At 44.0% G+C, this 22,585-nt stretch overlaps 1 protein-coding gene across 1 annotated transcript in view; it reads left to right on the forward strand.

The window, feature by feature from the left end:
- Window positions 1-22,585, forward strand: part of CHMP3 (charged multivesicular body protein 3) — a 69,331-nt gene that overhangs the window by 22,856 nt on the left and 23,890 nt on the right. Inside the window, exon 2 of the mRNA XM_085850008.1 lies at window positions 5,929-5,989. Coding sequence (XP_085706134.1) covers window positions 5,929-5,989 — 61 coding nt within the window. The remainder of the gene's footprint in view (window positions 1-5,928; window positions 5,990-22,585) is intronic.

The raw sequence follows: 22,585 nt of genomic DNA on the forward strand, positions 1-22,585 counted from the left end.
ATGTCGATATACCTAAATACCCACGCGGGTAACCTACCGAGGGGTTGCACCACGCCGCAGGTCGGCTTAGGACACGAACCGCTTAAGCGGTTCGTTCCGGGCTACAGGGATAACCGAGCGGTGTTATCGCTGACCTCGACGGTTCAGATTATTTATCGGGTGTTTAAAACCCACTACTCATTCCACGATGCAAGATGGCATTTCAATGGGGTGAAAGGAGGAGGCGACAAACGGGATACATTGCACACAAGGACATTTATTATAACACATATGTATTCAGAAGCAAGGCAGTCATGCAATGTACAAGAAACAAATAGAAAGCGTTACCACCGAATACGAGCAATGTACAGTCACTTACAAAAGTCTACTTATAGGGACACGGCGCCACAGCAGTCGTACAAAAGCAAAGAAAAACCCTCCTCATAGGCAGGGAGGTAGACGGGGTTCGTAAACCTTAATGGCACGGGACCTGGAGGACCGAACGGGTCCCGTGAGACCGTGTTATTTGTTCAAAATAACAATAGAAATAGAAAAACGGCTATCTCAGAGTCGCAGCCCGGTGAACACGAAGAAAACCCCTTTAAACAACGGTGGGGAACTATCTGCACATAAACTTAGCGTCATAACTGATCTAAGGACCCTTTATGGTGTATTGCGAATTTCCACAGCCGTAACAATATATATATATATATATATATATATATATATATATATATATATATATATATATATATATATATATATATATATATATATATATATATATATATTTTTTGTTGCGGGGTCGGGCGCCAACCGCGTGGCATAGGGTCCTCCTGTCTCGAATCAAGTTACCTAATTAACCACGCGGTTTCGACTACCGTGGAACCATGCCCTTGGTACTCCTTGTCTGAACCGGATCACTCTCCCAACTACGGATCACCTTTCCGGATCGGATGCAGCCGAGCGGCGCTGCGAAAGACGTACCGGCTCGAAAGGAATGGATTGTTGGGAATAAAGACCTGGCTAAACTTCGATCCGAACCATGCTGGACCAATGGAGGAAAAGACGAAGGCGAGCTGGGAACATTTCTACAATTATTTATTTACAATAAGCGGGGAAAAGCATGTGGCACCACAAAAAAGGTTTATTCGGTATGTAATGCAGCCTGGGAAAGATGAGCGAGGTGTGGTGCGGCAATTTTACAAGCAACTTACAAAAGCGGACAGTGCAGACTTGACGTGACATTAATAATACCAATAATTACAACAATGAAGATCTTATACAGGCTTATCTAACGGACAGGCGCCACCACACTCAGACACACACTCGGACAAAATAAACCCAATGAAAAGAAAAGGGACCTTTTGCAGCCAGGGAGGGAGGGAGTTGAGGTCACAGTTTTTTGTACCTGAGCGTTTCAGGGGGAGGGATGCTCCATGGTGCGGCACCCAACAAAAGCTGTGCAGTTTGGTCCACAGCCGCATGTGTGGTAATCGTGTATGGCGGAGTTCAAGGAGGCGAGAGGTGAGCAGTAGGCAGGACCAGATTCGAGGCTTAGTCGAGCTCGTGTGGGTGAGGACCAGTACAGTAGGCAGGCCGTCGAGACGAGAAGTCTGCAGAGCCAGGCAGCAGGAACACTTTCACAACAATTCTCTTCAACCTCTCCAACCTGCGATTCTCTTCAACGACCAAACAACTCGCAATTCTCTTCAACCTCTCCAACGACCCCAACTTCGACAACCAACTTCCCTCACTCGACTGAGGAATGGTCCGTACTTTATGGAACTCGTGGAGGAGCCATGGCGAAACCGACGTCATCGTCTGATCCGAGCATCCCGATTGGATCGGGCCTTCATGTGGTCCGCCCTTCTGGGCAGGGTTTCGGCCAGATGCCGGTCTGGCCCGCCCACGCCGCGCGTGTCTGTGTTTGGAAAGGTGGAAGCCGATGCGGCTTTCATAGCGAACTTTGGGATTCTGCCTCAGAAAACGAGACTCCGGATACAGTGGGTAGTCGGTGGTACGCTATGGTAATCGAGACGAGGGTGTGATGCAATTCACCTCAGAAAATAAATGAGGAAGAGTGGGAAATGGAGTGGAGGGGAAAATGATTTCATAAAATAAAAGGGAAAAAATGATTTATTAATCCTAACTATAGCCCATCGCAACACACTCCCTCGTCTTTTCACTAGACAAAAGGTAGGGACCTAACTACACGTATATTAATGAAATAACTGACTCGGGACAACTATGTTTGCATATGGTTCTGAGAACCGTAACAATATATAGGGGTAGGGGAGATAGAGAGAGATCATTTCGAGTGTCTGACCAGCTCATAATTCTATCACGGTCGAGGATTCTATCTAGGTCTGCAAAGAGGCTACAGCCTGCCTATCTGAAGGATTAGCAATGTCATGGCAGAGGATGGAGTCATCAACAGAGATGAAGCGGATTTTCCACAGAGCCAGAAAGACTGTTGAAGATTAAAAATAAGACTGTTCTCAAAACACTGCCTTGGGACACTCCAGTCTTGACAGTGAGATGTGATGAGAGGATCCTGTTGAGAGTGCAGGAAGTAAGCAATGTGTGGTTGTGGAGGTGGCCTTGGATGACATAGAGCCCCTTTATAGAGAGAGTAGCGACGTAGAGGGTCCGGAAAAATCTAGTCACGTGATTGCGTGGAGCCATTTTGAGTCCATCGCGGACAGGATCGGATGCATATCGGTCAGCGTTTTAACGTTCCCGCTGTACGCAGCATTCTCATTCGTGTTTTACATCGATTTTACGACAAAATAACAGGTTGTTGCGCTTTTGGGTGCACAAATAGAACGGAGAAGGGATTCAATATGTATAGATGTCCATCAGATGCTAAAAGACAGAAAATCTGGGAGAACAGAGTCAGTCGTGTTGAATGGAAAGCAACTACTTCGTCAGTTCTCTGCCAGGTCAGTGTGATGGTGGTAATGGTCCCATATGCGTATATTTGTGTGCTGCGAGTGAGACTGGCCTTTGCTTTGGCTTTCCAGGCTTGTTATCCATTGCTCATGGATTAATTAGCACTTGAAGGGGAAGGCATCTTTATTTAAAATTAAGTTTGAGTTAGAGTCTTCGAGCTCGATCAATTAATATAGGGTCTAGATCATGTCTCCAAAGTCAGACTCAGACTCTGACTCAAAGTCAAAACAAAGACGAATGAATGGAGAACGGGCTAACACGGCCCACTCTTCAAAGGCAGGGTTAGGGTCAACACTAACCCTAATTCTGACCCTAACCCTAACCCTAACCCTGATCCTAAACCTAAATCTAACCCTCACCCTAACTTTTAAGAGTAGGTTATACCAAAGATTTAAAATCTATTGGTGTGGGTGTAGACTGCCAGGATACTAAACAGGTCGACACCCCATAGAAGCATAGAAGGGAGCCCATCTCACTTGGGAGTGTAGAATGGTCGGGATTGGCTTTTACCTTCAGCGAATGAGGGAAACATAAGGGAAATGAGGGGGCCGGGTGGGGTGGGCTACTCTATTTTTGGTGGGATTAATATATTATCGGCAACATGCAGCAAAGTTTAGATTAATAATTTAAATATGAAAATTAAACAAACATAAATATATACCCACACACGATAAACAAGGTCAAACAACTGCAGAAATACAAAGATAACTCTTTACATTGTATTGTACATTGTACATGTATAAGCAGGGAGGTGAGGGTTCAAGACTCACTCTCGCCTCCCTGAAATTAAAATGAGGCTGAAATAAGCAGCACGTGTACTTGTCAAGTTCATTCCTTCTTTGTCATGATTCTAAATGTCTGTGACTGTTGAATCACAACCAGCTCTGTGAATTTATTCTTTATCATATGGCTCTCAGTTGTCATAAATATTCTATTGTCATCTTCACATAATTTGTCCATTGTCAACATGGAAAAGACCATTCCCATCTCTCATACATAGAGAACATCATGGAATACACGGTTCAATGCATGAGCGCCTTTCGGCGGCTCCGCACTGAATGGACTAAAAATGGCGTCAAATCGTTAGTTGTCGCTACTCTCTCTATAAAGGGACTCCAGGATGACATAGAGAGTTTGGAGAGCAAGGTGAGATGCCAGACTGTATTGAATGCTCAAGATATGTCTGGAGTAGTTGTTCCCAAACTTTTTTGTCCACGACCCAATATTTGGAATCTCACTGGCCTCAGGACCCAAATGGTACCGGTAGCTACTTTGTACCAGTGCATACAAAAATTGTTGGAGAAAATGCTTTCAACGTGAAACCACCCTTAAAAACCGGGATTTTGAGGGGTGTATTTCAAATTGGGGTTGTGACCCTGGGTTTGGGAACCCCTAGTCTGGAGAGTCTGCCATGATCTCATGTTCGTGATTGCAGTTCTCCATCCATTGTTGGGAGAACAGAATGTCCAGGATGGAGTGACCTGGTCAGATTCCAAATTGATGATCTGAGATGAGGTTTTTGTAGAAAAGGAAAGATTTCATATTAATTGCGATGATGGATTCCATGACCTTGCTGATTATGGGATGTAAGCTGATAGGTCTGCAGTTAAGGGGGTCGGTTTTTGCACCATGTTTATGTAATGTTGTGATGGAAGATGACCGAAGGCAAATGACAGGGTGAACATAGCAGAAAGAGAACGTACAAGAGCAGCAAAAGAGGTTTTTTCGGACATGTGAGCTGATGCCATCTGGGCCAATTGCAGATTGAGACTTTCGGATTGTCAGAAGCTTCTCCCCCTCAGGTGAAAAGACAAGAGTCCAGGAGCAGTTGGGTGTGAGTAGTTATGGTGGGTACAGGGAGTGGGGTTTTAATGCGTATACTCATTTTCATTAACCTCCGCCATCGAAGATGGATGGAGGTTACTGTTTTCACCCCTTTCTGTTTGTTTGTTTGTGAACAGTATTACGGAAAACTCCTCGACGGATTTCGACGAAAGTTGGTGGGGGGGGTTAGGTTTGGTCCAAGGATCATGCCATTTGACTTTGGACTTGGTCCAAAATGCAATATGGCCGCTATGGTGGCCGATTTGAAAAGATATTTGAATTTTTTTTTGCATTTCTACATGTTTTAAGTGATTTCCAACCCCCCCCCCCCAAAAAAAAAAAAAAATTGTTAGAGAAAAAAAATTTTGCAACTTTTTTTTAACATTTCCATTTCTTTTATTTGCATTTCTACATGTTTTAAGTGATTTCCAACCCCCCCCCCCAAAAAAAATTGTTAGAGGAAAAAAAAATTTTTGCAAATTTTTTTTCAACAAAACTTCCATTTTTTTTTGCATTTCTACATGTTATAAGTGATTTCCAACAAAAAACATGCCAAAATTATAACTGCGGCTGATTTTGGAACTTCAGGTGATTATACCCACGTTAAATCAATTTCTGTCTCAAGGAATCTAGTTATGACGAATGAATTGAGTATGTAAAAGTAAAAGGGAAAGTTGCAAACTATAACTCTGAGCACTGTTGACGTCAAATTGAATGAATAGGATATCAGGTTCACTTGAGTGACCTAGCAGTATTGGCGGCGGAGGTTTTGCACTCTACCGAGTGCTCCCCCTCTCGTTTTAATAATGTTTTTATGGTGGCTGGCTTAGAACCGTCGGGTTCTGAGTTCGAACCCCTGTTGGCCATTGAATTAATACTAGGTGGGGTCGACTCAGCCTGTCATCCTTCCAACGTCTGAGAAATGAGTATCGGTGTACTATGGTAATAACCATTTCGGGTAACCTGTGTCAGAGTGGCGACCTGTCCAGGACTGTACTCCTTGCTAATGAAACTGCCTCGGCAGCCCGATGTGCCTTACGGCGTGAAAGGAATGGTATTATTATTATGATTATGTTGGAGACATGTGTTAGTGATGAAAGTTCCAGTGTAATTTAAATGAGGTGTTGTGAAAAAAGTTGCTTTTAAAAGGTAAATGATGTGTTTGCACAGGTGGCCGAATGGTCCCAGAAGTTGCGACGTGAGATGAGAGGTTTGGACCGTCAAATTAGGGGTAAGTTGATGCCGCTGGCTTTAAAAATACCCTTTTTTACACAAAGTAAATTGTGCGACATGCATGGCAGATATTGTCATATTTATCCGTTAACCTCAATATTTCCATTGCTTCTCCCCCCCCCACCCCCCCTCACTAACCACTCATTATTACCATCAGTATCTCCTGGCATACAAACAAGGGGAGACTCAATATGGCACTGCACATGTTAGTTTTCTTCCAAATGACCCATCACAATTAGTTAATGGAATGTTATTGCTGTTTGGTAGTAAGAAGGCTGGAAATAACAATTGTTTTAATGAAGCATCAGCCATTTTAGACCGGTTGATGAACATGAAAATAATTAATAAATATCAATACAAAGACATTTTATCCCATATTAAATAGGATGAGAAGCGCAATCCTTTGTTTTAATTTCACAACAAGCAACCACACATCTTCATTCCCATACTCACTACAACTTGATGCAATAAAAGAATATGAGGCGTCTTTATTGTCCATGGAAACTTATAATACCTTGTTTAATATCACCGAGAAAAATGACAAGTTTCGTTATAATCCGGGAAGTGGATACAAAACGATAACAGTTTCACCCAGAGCATATGAGATTTCTCAACGATCTTCCGAAATTGCTCGCCTTCTGAAAGAACAGGGTGATGAACCCAAAAATTGTTATAGATATTAAAAAACATACTTCAAAATCAACGATTAAACTTAAAAATAACTACAAGGTTGTTTTCACAATTGATAATTCATTTCGAGAGTTATTGGGTTTCTCCTCAAAAAAGATTGAAACTAATGGGACGTTTTACAGTGGTAATGCCGTTCAAATATCCTCAGGCATAAATTCAGTATTAATTCACTGTGATTTGATTGATGTTGCTTATAATGATGGAATAAGAACAAATGCAATATTTTCATTCAGCGCATACTCAACCCCAAATGGTTATAAATTCAATATGGAACCCAAAAATCTGGTTTATCCACCTGTCAGGAAAAACCATATACAGAGTAAAGTTTAGGATAACCGACCAATATAATCTCATGATTTCTTTTAATGGAAAAATTATATCCATCAGAATTCACCTACGTGAAGTTTTCCAATAAATAAATATGATCGTTATTGTGAGGAAACACGAGTTGGGAAAATATAAAATAATTACAGGGGATGGGATGTTCCTTTCCCCATACTACAAGGGTGAAGGTATGTATCTTGGTAGAGGATACTGTAAACCTAAGAGACAAAGGGGTGTTGGACATCAATTTAGAGGAGATCGGATAATTGATACTCTAATGGGTATAGGTTCAACTATTCTTAAACATCAAGACATAATTGGTTCAACTGCTTCTGCTGTGGGAAATGTAGCAGGTGCAATAAAGAGTATAAAAGATGCTCAAAAGGAATCTCATAAATTGCAAGCAATAAATGAAATTAAGAAAGGCAAAACTCAGTTGGCTTCCCAAGAACGACAGAAAATAATTCAAATGCTTGGGTCAGGGTTTCAAAAGTTTTAACATCCTTCTGAAATAAATACAAGTATGGAAGCAATTGATAGTATCTATGATTTGGATGACACCATTGTCATCTCAAACTCAACTAAAAAAAGAAGACTACTTCAAGGTAAATGCCATAACTGGAACGGACTGGAATAAAAATGGAATAAGTAATGAACAAACTTATTTGAATCTAGCCAAAAGTTTCTTGTTGTGTAAATTTACATTCACTCAGGCTGCGAATACCACAAACGCTTCACTCTTAAATGATTTCATCTGGAAAATGTTTGATCGTGTTTGTTTGCATATTGGTACACAAGAAGTTGAAGCGGTTGATTATGTCTCTGCTACATCTGAAATGATGAAATTTACACTATATTCATTTAGTGATAGAATGGGAAAGGGAGCTGTCGAAGGTTTTATTCCTGATATGGCAACGGGAACAACCACAGACCCTGAATATAGTGAAAGGAAAGGAATGTATAATGATGATACAAAAGCAGGAAAAAGTTTTACTGTGGCAGTTCTTCTTAAAGGTATATTTGGATTTTGTGATCATGATAAGTTCTGTATGGTCTTGAAATTAGATTTCAACTGCAAAGGAATGATAATGAAAATAGATTGCTTTTTGGTGTGGCTAATGCTTTTGCTGATCAGAATAAATTTCTAATTGATGAAATTAGTTGGTATATTAGTGAATATACTCCTAATTTTAAAACAGAAGAGATGTTGGATAGAAAACTTAACTCAAAGAAACCACTCAATGTATCATACCTTAAAAGAAGATGCCAACACGTTGAACTGAACCAAACCATTTACACGTGGAATTTGGGTGTTCTGGAAGGAAAGCCACGATATCTGTGGCTCATTTTTTTAAACCAGATGGTGATACTTCGACTGATAAGAATAATGCGTTGAGTGATAATGCTAAGGTGAAACAACCGCGTTTCTCTAGATGGAACATTTTATCCACGAGATAGATTGGAAATTAATTTGGAAAAAAAATGATTATGCTGAAGCATACAAGTCTTACCAAAAGGTGTGTGAAAGCAATGGAAATGAAGAACCCATTTTGGCTATGACCGCATTTAAAAGTCTGTATACAATCTATGCAATTGACCCGAGTGCTCAAAAGGAAACTATAAAGTCTAATCGAGTGGATACTTCCCTTTCCATTGAAAGAGGAGAGAGTGAAGAAGTTGATACATATTGTTTGCTTTTGGAAGAAACAATTACAGATTAATACAGATAATATAATGGTGTTATGATTAGTCTCACAATTTTTTTGATAAATAAATGAGTAGTTAAGTGCCAACTGAGGTATATGTTAATCAAATCAATCTTCATAAACTATCATCTTGTATTCAAAATCAAAAGCCTTGTATGATTAACATTAATACAATTAAGAGAAAAGGAGCAGTAAGAATTGATGTTTTGCTCACAAGAGAACAGGTGAAAATCTTGAACGATACTGGCTCACTTAAAATTAAAATGTCAAAATCAATGTTGAAGAAATATTCAATAAGAAAGACGAGTGGAGGATTTCATCCATATCTAATTCCTTTATTTGCTGGTTTAAGTGCGGCTGGAGCATTGACGGGTGGTATTTCAGCAGCGGTGAAAACTGCCAACGAAAGGAGGGCTCAACTCTGGGCTCAAAAAGAATTGGAAAGACGTAACAAAGAGTTGGAGAAACAAATTAGTGGAAGTGGTGTAATTGTAGATTTTGCTGAAAAACTTGAAAGTCTGCCTGATAAAGCGAGATTGTTAGTTGGAGATATGCTTTCTTCTATCACACAAGCAGGTGTAAAATTAACTAAAAGGGGTAATTGATTATATCTTTCTAATAAATAAATGAACATTGATGAGTGGTTTAAAGAATTTGGAAAGAATGCATCAAATTTAGAACTTATCAAATATTGTAAGAAATTAAAATTCATAATGTGGTTATTTGTATGAGAGATGAATTAACAAACGTGTCGAAACGTACAAAGAGTATTATTATGAACTTGGAACATAATAATGGGAACGGTTCTCATTGCGTTTGTATTTTTAATAGTCAAGACAAATATTATTTTGATAGTTTTGGTCTTCCACCACCTGTTGAAGTCATAAAATTCTTACAGAATGGTGTTTATCAAACATTTCAAGTCCAAGAATTTAATTCCAAGTGTTGTGGTCAATTATGTGTTATTTCAACTCAACAAAAATAAAAAAATTTATGACATTATTTTTAATCTAATATAAATGACTTGTGTTGGTAAAGATGGTTCTATCTTTGGTGTATCCCACGAACTGGATATTGATTTATCAAATTATTACACAAAGGCACAGGCTGAATGACAGAAATACGAGGTGTGTTCAAAAAGTATCCAACCTTAATTTTTCATGCGTAAACAAATGAAGCTCGGGAGGTGTGGTTTGGTGCACGTATGTAGGCGATCCTAATCCGTATGCGTGAATATTTTCCCACCTGCAGAAGCTGTCAGTCGCTGACAGACTGCCGATGAGTGAGGAAGTGTAAGTGAGCGCTGTCGGATTTTCGTTTTTGACAAACAGAAACAAACAAACGTTTTTGACAAACGTGAATACTTTCTGTTCGTCGGAACAGAAAATATTCACGCATACGGAACAGCCTCCCTAGCTTCATTTGTTTGCGCACGAAAAATTAAGGTTGGATACCTTTTGTACACACCTCATATAGTATAGCAAAAAATATTAATGTGAAAAATGCTTATAAATTAATAAATTATAATCCAAGCCCAACTGACGCGAATGACTTGGTGAGATTAAGTGATTTATCACAATATATATCCTTAAATAAAACGGCTGTGTATTCCAAAGATACAGAAGTGTTGATTTTATCTCTGGGTCATACAGAATTCACAATTCCAATTAGAATAAAATTTTATAAAGAAGGACATATTGTTTGTATGAGAATATAACAATGGGGATATAATATGAATGATTTAGGGTATAATTGGTCATTTAAAATTAACCTAGAAAACCTGGAACAATTAAATCAGTCGCGTAAGGAAGAATATTATCCACTTGGTGCCGAGAATGAGTTTTGTGGAAGCACGATTAGCAAACAACAAATAAATGAATTTAATAAGGATAAAATCAATAATGCTTTTGCCATAGTTTATATCATGAAAACACAAAGAACAGGATTATATTGTTGCGGTCTTCGCGCCCGCCGGCGTGCGAACGGCCACGTAACTCGAATCGCGGCACGTCGCCCACCGGACGGACAATCCAGTCGTGACCCTCTCGGACTAACGCCGGGAACCAGTCACGGGTGGACCTTTCGGTCTCACCGCGATCGAGCCAATCAGCCCCCGCGTGGGATAGGGTTGCTCGCCAAATTCGAACTACCTAAGTACCCACGCGGAGGGTAGACCGGGCGATCGCACCTCGCCGCAGGTCGACTTCGGACACGGGCCACTTAAGCGACCCGTTCCGTACTATCAGAATAACCGAGCGGTGTTATCGTCGACCTCGACGGTTCGATTAATTATCGGGCTTATTCAGCCCACTACCAACCCTTTACGTGAAGCAAGATGGGGATTCAATGGAGGAAAAGACGAAGCGAAGCGGGAGAACAGTTCAACAATAAAGCACATTTATTCGCGACGAACGGAAAGCACACAAATACAATTCCACCAAATGCACACAAAAAAAAGAAAACACAATTCCATTTACACAAAAAGCAAACATAAAAGTGAAAACACAGTGCAGAGCTAATACCGACTACCGAGCACACGGCAACACTTATACAATTCTACTTCACAGACGGCGCCGACAACACATACCCAAAACCAAGGAAAAGAAATACCTCAAGAATGAGGCGGGCCTGAGGCCGAGACCGGGTCGGGCCTACCCGTCTGGTGATGAGACGCGGAGCGGCCTGTCACTGTACATACCCACTCCCTTAATTTGTCAAACCCCAATTTAGCCCCAACTTATTTTTTTGTTGTTTTTATTTTTACTTCCCCTCTATAAATCGTCCCCTAACCCCCTTTATCGTCCTTGTTCGGCTAACCTATACTGTCACCTAGCCTACTCCCAACCCCTACGTTCCCTTCCCGGAGGGGAATAAGGGAGAGCTTACGTCCTGTGTCGAGGCCCAACTCAAGCCTCAGAATGGCCTCCCCAGAGTTCAGCGATCTAACCCAAAGTGGGTCCAGCGGCCCACAACGACAGCGAGGGGATGGATGGTGCGGAGGGGTACATCTCCTAATCTACCCTATCCATTTAACTGCTAAACTACCCCGGGGCTTTCAACAAGCGCCTCTCGCTTAAACTATTGGTTCTAACAACCCAGATTCCCGTCGCCTGTGTTGGTGTCCTTGCAATTTCGGGCCTCGCCCCCCAATTTTCTCTCCGTGCCCTCACACGGTCTCCTGGCTGGGACACGTGGCTCCCTTTGGCAGGCACGACCCTCTGCCGAATCTCCCGCTATGGCACCCCCGGGCACTACACTGCCTCCGAGCCTACCAGCTCCCTAACACCGGGGAGTGCCCCCCATGGCACCTCCCCTGAAACGCACACGTGGCAGGCCGGCCTCCCGGGCCCCTTTCCGAGGGTCACCCGTGCCCACAACACTGCCCACGCGGCTAATGGCGCCCCGGGCCCCCGCACCAAGCAGGCGCACTCGTGCCCACTACGCTATCCCGGCCCCCCATGGGCCCTTGGCCTACCACGGCCGACTAGCCTGGTGCCCGGGGTACCCACTCAGCGATACTCACCTTTCGCAGCCACGCTCCCAAGCCCGTCAACAGGGCTCCTGCACCCCTCCAAATGGGTCTCGAGCCTACTTTCCCACCAACAACAAAACGACTTCCATTTTTCAATTTGACTAACCCAGCTAACTCACTTTACTCTGACCCCGGGGTCCCTTGGGCGGGAGTCACTCCTCCCCCCAATCACTCATCGCACCATGCATTCCCCATTCACTCCACTCACACAGACCCGCTGGCCACACTCACTCACCATGTACTCACCTCACAACTCACCAACTCTTCAACACAAACACACCACTGAACTCTGCCATCCTTCTAACTACCTCCCCTAACTAACTCGTGCTCCCACGTCGTCCCTTAAACTACAGCACGTTCCTTTTAACACTACGTAGCTAAGCTACGTCCCCTCTACACATCCACAAGTCTGTCTCTGTCTCCTAACTCAAAAATTCATTTTATTTCCCAACCTAAATCTCACTAAATCCCTCCAACTAATCCATTCCACGGACTCCATGAGGACTTACCCCTGCCCCATGAAGTCGGTCTAGCTAAGCTAACCCTTCCCCCTAACTAGTTTCCATCCTGTGCCCAGGCTAAGGGGGTCTTTCACCCCTTGCCCAGGAATCCTGTACACCCGAAAGTGAGGCTTGCTTTTTTTTTTTTTTCATGCGCAGCACCTGCGCGGCAACTCAGAGCTCGCGCACTTTGCACCTGTCCGTGACGTCATGCAGCTGCACGTGTTCCTCGTCCCTCCTTGGACGGGACCATCCGGCAGAGATACCCCTCCTGCCGGATTCCAACCCCACGTGCAGCCATGACGTCACCGTGCGCATAAAAAAAAAAAACAAGCCCCACGTCTCGAGGGGTTCCCCACGCGAACACATGTGCTTTGCCCGTTGGAGCTTAACACACACGATCGCGTGGAGAACCCGTCCGGTCCAAATCCGTTTACCTGCCTAAACTTTGTCCGTCCGCGGGATCGGCAAATCCACCGCGTGCGTTTCCGGACCGGGACTTCACTCTCGCAAGCGAGCACGTGGCGGTCTCGTGCGTTGCACAGCACGAACCGCGTGCTCACTGCTGGGTGAACCCGGCACGGTCCTTGAAACAACTACAGCCGCTACCCGGCTTTCGTTCCTCCCATGTCGCCGTCGTTGCCATTCGACCCACGCACACCTGCGTGTTACGACGCACACAGCCCACTCCATCACATTCACACCGGGAGATGCGGCTGCGTGCTCCCGCATACCAACCGACATCTCCCTCTCATACCGCTCTCTCACACACACGGTCTCCCTTGCACACGGCCGTTCACTCACGCGTGCCTCACCACTCACACAAACCATACTACTTACACATGCGGGGGCACTCACCCGCGGTGCCTCATCCACACACCGTGCCTCATCCACACACGGCGTGCTGGGAAGCACGTACTCCGGCACCATCGCCACCACACCACTCACACGTGGTGCCTCACTCATACTGGCCGTTTCACTCACACACACGGCCTCACTCACACACGGTGCCCCATCCACACCCGGCGTGCTGGGAAGCACGCACTCTGGCACCATCGCCACCACACCACTCACACACGGGGTCGCTTCCACACACGGGGTCGCTTCCACACACGGTGCCGCCCTCACACCTTGCACCACACACACAGGGACAACCACACTGGGGATTCGTGTCCCCACAAGGGTCTCCGGGGCCTCTATACCCCCCAAGCTCTCCGTGCACCCGTCCACAGCACTCCTCCTCTCAACCTCGCAAAGCACGTCCGAACTCACCTGGTCGTGACTCACCTCAAGGGGGCATACTCCCTCCCCTCGTTCCTGGAGGAGGCCATCCAGGTGCTCGCACCGGGTCCCTGCACGCTCCGCGAGCTCACCCCCATTATCCTCCACTACCTCCGTGTGTGTGTGCGCGTCACTTACCCCGTCTTCCTCGTGTAGTCTTTCCTCTATTTTTTCTATCTCCCGTGTCTCTGCCAACTCTTCCCCCTTTACCTCCCTTGTCTCAACTATTATTTCCTTTGTCACGGCCTTCATGCCCGCCTGCAGGCATCGGCCCATGTTCTGCGTCTCACCCCGGAACTTTTTCATCTCTTCCCTCATTTGCTGTGTATTCGCATCCATCGTCGTTTTCACTTCATTTGTATTTGTATCCATCTTTTCGTTCATGCCTTTCATTTCGTTTTTCATTTCATTTGTGTTTGCATCCATTTTTTCGATCATTTTCGCATTCATCTTTTCGTTCATTGCCGCCAGCATGGCGCATAGCTGGGCCATGTTGGATGCACTCAGCTGAGCCGTTTCGGCAAGGGTTGGGGAAGGGTTTTGGTGGAGAGGGGGGGGGAGGTGTCATACACTGCGGCCGCTGCCGCACCCATTTCAGGTTCTGGGTTTAGTTGGGCGAGTCCGTGTTCCTGCACAATCAACATTTCCTGCTCGGGGATTCCATCCTGGGCCATGGATCCTACACATTCTACATCCATTTCTAATACCCCCGGCTCCCGCTCGCCTTGAGACGCCATCTTGCTTCTCGTGAAGGGTTAATTTCGCTCGCTCGTAATTTGGAGGGAATCGGGGGTCGCTTCTCTCACCCCTGGACCGATTCCCGTGAATTTCGCTGGAGACAGGAGAGCCTGTTGTCCCGCTCTCCAATACCAGTGCCGCGAGGAGGGCGATGAATTTGTATCGCACGACCTGACACCAGTGTTGCGGTCTTCGCGCCCGCCGGCGTGCGAACGGCCACGTAACTCGAATCGCGGCACGTCGCCCACCGGACGGACAATCCAGTCGTGACCCTCTCGGACTAACGCCGGGAACCAGTCACGGGTGGACCTTTCGGTCTCACCGCGATCGAGCCAATCAGCCCCCGCGTGGGATAGGGTTGCTCGCCAAATTCGAACTACCTAAGTACCCACGCGGAGGGTAGACCGGGCGATCGCACCTCGCCGCAGGTCGACTTCGGACACGGGCCACTTAAGCGACCCGTTCCGTACTATCAGAATAACCGAGCGGTGTTATCGTCGACCTCGACGGTTCGATTAATTATCGGGCGTATTCAGCCCACTACCAACCCTTTACGTGAAGCAAGATGGGGATTCAATGGAGGAAAAGACGAAGCGAAGCGGGAGAACAGTTCAACAATAAAGCACATTTATTCGCGACGAACGGAAAGCACACAAATACAATTCCACCAAATGCACACAAAAAAAGAAAACAATTCCATTTACACAAAAAGCAAACATAAAAGTGAAAACACAGTGCAGAGCTAATACCGACTACCGAGCACACGGCAACACTTATACAATTCTACTTCACAGACGGCGCCGACAACACATACCCAAAACCAAGGAAAAGAAATACCTCAAGAATGAGGCGGGCCTGAGGCCGAGACCGGGTCGGGCCTACCCGTCTGGTGATGAGACGCGGAGCGGCGATGGCCCCGCAACCCGCGGGCCTCGCGGACAGTGCCTGGCAGGGGGTGGGAACGGGGCCCCCTTGGTCGCACTATCTCAGCGCGGGGGGAAACAGGAGGGGGTTGCTGATGCTCGGGGTATAGAGGATCTTTATTATCCCTGGTGTGCGTCTCCACCTCGGCCAGGTCGCGCTGCCGGCCTCCCTCGGGCGTGCAGCTCCTGGCACCGACGCGAGCACCCCCTCGTCCGACTCTCTTCAGCTTCTCCAGCCACTGCAGGCTTCGGGCTCCAGACTTCCACACTCTTCTCTCTCTTCTCCGACTCCTTCTCGTTCTCGTTCTCCTTCTCGTTCGACTCTCTCCTTCTCGATCCCGTTCTCCTTTTCGTTCGACTCTCTCTCGTTCTGACTGACGAACACCGTCCTTTTATCCCCCCGTAACTTCGCCTTTGACCCCCTCCCTTTGACCTTTCACCTCGCTCCCCATTGGCCCGAGAAAAAGTGGGCGTGAAGGCTTTTTGATCCACAAATTTGCATATATCGATCGCCCTGGGGGCGGGGCCAATTCGCCCCTCGCTCACCGATTGGACGGCAAAAAGTGGGCGTGTGTCGTTTTTGATCCGTTTTTGAAGCACAAAATCCGTGATTTTGTACACGCTGTTCGACGCGCGTTCTGCATGAGTCCAACACCGGTACCCACAGCGGGGCAAGAACGGTGGCGATGCTACGGTTGCGAGGTGTGACGGGAAGGTCGTGGCGGTTGTGGTGAAGCGGCGGTTGTGGTCGGTGGTTGATGTTGTGGTTGTGATCATGGCGGTTGGTCCAAAATAAAGATAGTAAAAGAAAAACGGCTATCCTGAAGAGTCGCAGCACGTATAAATGACATGTATTCCCACTAGACAACGGGTTTGGGCCTAACTACACATGCACTTACTGAGATACCTCACCTAAGGGACCTGAATGGTGGTTTGCGAATTTGGTAACCACAACAATATATAATAAGTAAGGGAATACAAACTGATTTAACTATGGGAAGATGGGGAGGTGTTTCCTGTCATTATATTAATCTGTCATATATTTCTGATACATAAATGACAGCAAGAAGGCTTCAAGAAAATTATCATTTCTGTGTCCAAGCATCCCTTCAAGAAAAGAGTATTTGGTATTTTAATAAATGTTTCACAACATAAGATTGAGGTATTTTCAATAAAAGATTGGTTTTATACTAATGTTGATAAACCAACAAATTTGGATTTAACGAAAATGTTAAATAATGAAAGAATTTTAAAGTTAATAAAACACAAGGCTCTTTTAGAAAATCAGAAGAAATTTTATTCGTTTCCTGTTGTAAAAAAAATTATTTTGGATGCAGGAATATCAAGTAATCCAGATGAATATATGTATGATTTTCTATGGGGTGAAAGTGGTTCAAGGATAGTAAGGGATGAGGAAGGACTTGAAGAAACTGAGGAGAGAGAGGAGGAGAAGGAGGAGAGGGAGACGGAGGAAAGTGAGAATCAATAAATATAAAAATATGGAAACCAGTGAGATTATAAAAAGATCAAAGGTGTTACAGAGAATAAATAAATCTCAACGCACCGAGGAAAACAAAGAATTGGCAAGTCTATTAGAAATATATGCGTCAAGACTATTAACATCGGTTTCAGGGAGATTTCAACGAGAAAGGGAAGATAAAGAAGAGAAAGAAGGAAGAGATTATATCATTGATGATGTTGCTGTAATTAACTTTGATTAAAGTTTTACATTTTTTTTTTCTTAAATAAATGGAGGCTAGAGTAAAGACATTTCTAAGGATTATTTTTGTTTTAAAAATTAAGATTCAAATGTGCATGTTGGAAACTAAAAGGTTTTTGCACTCTGCAGGAATTTTTCACATAAATAAATGAGTTATTGTCTAAAATGTAAAAATATCTCTTATGTTAAAAGTGAAAATAATGGGGTCATACAAAAAGGTACATGTTCGGTGTGTGGCTCAAAAAAGAGTGAATTCACCAAACACATGAGGGGGAGATATACAAAAGTTTTTATCAGGAAGTAAATTTACAACAACTGGAATACCATGGGAATTACATGTACCAAGGTATTCTGTCTGTGGTCCAGGAACAAACTTGAATAAAAGATTAGATGAGGCTGACAATCCCAAACGGTGGAGCAAACCTAGGGTTGATGACGTGTGCATGAGGCACGATGTTGATTATGGAAATAGCACAACGTTGGAAGAAAAACATGAAGCCGATAGAGAAATGTTGTATAATTTGTCTTTGATACAAAATCCAACCTTGAGAGAAAAAGTTGATAGGTTAATCGTGAAGAAGATGATCAGTGCTAAATTGAAACTTGGGCTTGGAAATTCAAAAAAATTATAGGCTCTAATGATGTCATTAAGATTGAAGAGCAATTATCTGATGAATTGCATAAACCAATAATCACAAAGTTTCATAGAAGGAAGGTTTATTCCAAGTAAGTTGATTATATCTGGTCTGCTGATTTAATTGAACTCAATTATGATAAGGGGTACAAGTATGCTTTAACCGTTATTGATTTTTGGAGTGGATATGTGTGGGTTGTCCCTTTGAAAAACAAAACAGGTAATACTCTTATGTTAGCTTTCCAACAGATATTCAATAAATGCAAAAGAAAACCTAAAAAATTGTGGACTGATGAGGGTACAGAGTTCTACAACAAAACATTCAGGAATTTTATGAAAAAATAAAATTACATTATACAGCACCTTTAATGAAGGAAAAGCGGTTGTTATTGAGCGTTTTAATCGCACTTTAAAAGAGAGACGAAATAAAAAATTCACTCAACTCGGTTCTCAACAATGGTTATCTTTAATTCAGGACATTGTAGATAAGTACAACGACACGATTCATCCCTCAACGAAAACGAAGCCATAAACATTTACAAAATTAAAATATGAAAAAGAGATTAATGCCAGAAAGCCTAAGTTTAAAGTTGGTGATGTAATAATATACAGGTGGAAATCTCATTTTGAATAAGGTTATACCAAGCGATTGACAAATGAACTTTTAAAAATTGTTGATGTCGTCGGTACAGTTCCTTGGACTTGCAAATTATGTGATTTAAAGGGGGAAAGAGATTTTAGGTTCATTTTATTCACAGGAATTACAAAAGACAAAGATAAATTGAATTTTTTTTGACTCCGCCCCTTTGAAAAATTCTGCCCCTTTTTGACTCTGTCCACATAAGCCACATCCACACAAGCCACATCCACACAAGCCCCACCCACATAAGCCACATCCACATCCATCTTATCCACATAATTAGTGATTAGTTTATTAGTTCCCACACACAACATATTTATTTAATTAACAAAATTGCCACATCCACACAAGCCCCACCCACACACACAAGCCCCACCCCCCTGTGCGCCCCCACCTTTGACCCACCACCCCCCCTCATCCCACCCCACCCCCACCCTTCCCTACACATACATACGGGGAGGGAGAGGGATGAGGGGGGTGGTGGGTCGTTGGGGGAACGCACCTACCCCCCTCCCCCCCTTTTACATCTCCTTTATTCTTTTCTTGTAATTCAAAATCGCATAATTATAAGGAAAGCATTTATAATTAAACAAAAGTAATAACATTAACAAAATCTTCTTTTGCAGCAGTCTGATGGTTTGTTTTGGTTTTGAAACTCGATCAACATATTCTGTTCAAAACAGAGTGAAGAACAACTGGGGTATATAAAGATGATTATATTATGATATTAATAAATATAACATTTACCTCCAGAAGATAGTGTCGTGTCAGATTCCTCCAGAAGATTAAGTTGTGTGTTTGGTTCATCCAGACAGGTGTTTAAACTGAAAAAATAAATAAATAGAAAATAAAAAAAAACAATGAGTTAAACACACACACACACACACACACACACACACACACACACACACACACACACACACACACACACACACACACACACACACACACACACACACACACACACACACACACACACACACACACACACACACACACACGTCGAGATCAGGTTCCAAGGCTGATTGAGATCAAGCAATGTCTACACTGATCGTGGTTGAGAAGAGCTTTAATTCACATCAAAGTGTATACACGAGAGAAAGTGAGGCACAGAATACCTACAGTAGACCAACTCAATCAAACTCTCCCTTGCTTAGCATTTTGGCTTACTATATATACACTTTGCTCTGCCCCTCTTGTGGGCCCATCTGTTTTCATGATTTACCCAGCTTCCATCAGGTTTCTATTGATTCCATTCCCAGAGATCATTTTCTTTTGAGGTAACAAAACCCACGGCACTGTTTTCTCTCTTTGGACTGGCAAAGCATTGATCTTTCATTAGCAAGAAGATCTGTTTTTGGTCAATGTGACAGGAAGATCTTTATCACAACATACCATCTTTTTGCTCTGCCAGCCAGATGTTCAGCAGTAAAGATAAATCGATAAATGAAAGTAACCTTTTTTTCGGTCATCACTATCATCTCAGTGGAGATGACCTAATAAACCCAGTCTCGAAGTCTGTACGTCCGTCCGTCCATCCACAATCAAACTGAGTGGAGACAAATAACCAATAGTGGAATGGATAGAGGTCGATGAGACGTGCACAACGATATAACTTTCAAGGTCGTCCAAGGTCGAGGTCAACGTCACGAGGCTGTCAAAGTTGCGAAAATCGTCAATTTCAAATCGTATCTCCTCCCTCATTTTTCAAGAGAGATCAAATGTTATTAGTGATTCAGATACTATGGACTATTTAGAACAACACGAGCCATTTTTTTGAAATGTACTCTTGTTCCAATTTTATAGCCCTTCAAACTTTGTTCTGATTCCCCATATGGGCCGTTCATAAAGTACGTACATTCAAAAAAAAAAAAGTGTTCAAAAATTAAGAACCAGAACTCTCCGAGACAAATATTACATTTGAAGCTTTTGTCAGATTTAAGTAAAGCAATAGAACACAAGTTTATATGCACACTTACTTTCATTTATGACATTAACATTGTTTTGAATGTCAATTTGTACTTTTATTTTCATAAATGATGTGCTGTGATATTAAAAGAAAAAGGTAAATTGCACCGCTAGGGACTGCATCATCATGGCTTACAAACATCGGTTCATAAGGAACTGCTGGCTTTGCAAGCGATTAGCGATGTATGAGGGGGGTGGGTGGGTGGTCACAAGCCTGCATACAGAGGGGGGAGGGGGGGTGGGTGGTTTTGAAACCCGGAAGTAGAGCGAACGTACTCTATGAACTGCCCCTATTCCAGTCTGGCACAGAGTTACTTTTGACCTCTGGCAGAGATAACCAGCACTCCCTCTTGGGGCTATTTTTTTTAAAAAGGTTACTTTCGACCGTTTAAAGTATTTCCATGAAAAAAATGGCTGTTTTTCAGTGTTGGGAGATGTTCAACAGCTCCACATACATGGAGACAGAGAGACAGAGAGACAGAGAGGCAGAGAGGCAGAGAGGCAGAGAGGCAGAGAGGCAGAGAGGCAGAGAGGCAGAGAGGCAGAGAGGCAGAGAGGCAATTTCTCACCTTTGACTCGACTCATTCAAGGTTAGAGGGCGTGAGATAATTTTTTTTTTCCAGTCAACAAAAATGTCATTCAATTCTCTTCTGAACGATCGAATGTCTTCAAGGAAGTCATTCATTTTTAGCTACTCATCGTGTAATTCAAAGGCCTCCTGTTGTTGATCAGTTATCAACGATGTTCTTATTGGGGACAACCTTTTAGAAAAAGACACAATAATTATTGGTTGTATAGTGATTTAATTCTGTATAAAACAACAAATAATGAATTGGGTTCAGGATCTCACCTGCCATCTTGTGAAAACGATTGATCCGCAAGGTCGGAGGAATTATCTGCACAATCCATTCTCTAAACAAAACATATGAAGCCAGAGCATACTGTTACGAATTTGGAATTCAATTGCACACAACATACAGGTTCCCTTAGTCAGCTATGTCGATAAGTGCATGTTCCCTAGATAGCTCACCTTTCATTGTTCAAATGTTCAGAGATCGATTAGATGCGCTGCGGATCGATTTAATAGTTAGGGAACGAAACAATGGAAACGTCCCTCCCCCTCTTCTGCGAAGAGGAAGAAGAACCCTGTGGTGACGTCAACAACTCCCTCCCACCCGTGGTTGAGCGGGGGGGGGGGGGGGTGGATCACGAGGGCATGAGTCGCCGCGCCAGGTGCGGGGGAGGGGGTGCAAAGGATAAAGAGGACATCTTTTCTTTGTTCGAAAGGAGTCCCGTGGCAGAGTTCGTGAAGAGTCCCGTTCTGAGTCCCGTGGGGTTAGTAAGCTTTTTTTGCTTCAGAGAGAGCAGTCGTTCAGTAGGCCATCGGGTCCTGCTTGGCTTTCTTGGCTTGAGGCCTTCGGAAGCTTTTTGCTTCGGCTGGCTCAGTGAGCTTTGGCTGCTGCTTTGTTTTCGAAGGAACTTGAGCCAGTTGTTCGGCTTGAGCTGCGAGTGGAGGCTTCTTCCTCTTCTTCCTCTTCCTCTTGGTTCGTGGAGCTTTTCGTTCTCCATTTTGTTGCCCGGCTTGGTGCGACGCGTCGGCCTCTTCTTGGAGTTGGATCCTCGGGGAAGCGACGATCGACAGGAAGGATCGGCGCCTCGTCTCACCGGCCCGTGTTGAACAGCGCGGGAGGATTCGCGGGAGCTCGGGAAGGATCGCGGCGATTGGATCCAGCTCGCTCTCGCTGGAGCCCGGGTCCGGACAAGTTTAAGACCACACGAGGTGGAAAGGTTCGAGTCAAGCTCTGAGTTTCAGCTCACCTGTCCTCTGAGCTGGAGCTCGTGATTAAAGGCCTCAGCCACCGTGTGTGTGTGTGTGTGTGTGTGTGTGTGTGCGTGTGTGTGTGCGCGTGTGCGCGTGTGTGCGTGCGTGCGTGCGTG

This window comes from Eptatretus burgeri, chromosome 12, assembly GCF_056783735.1.
Source record: "Eptatretus burgeri isolate ZD-2024b chromosome 12, Ebu_testis_v1, whole genome shotgun sequence".
Lineage (NCBI taxonomy): Eukaryota > Metazoa > Chordata > Myxini > Myxiniformes > Myxinidae > Eptatretus > Eptatretus burgeri.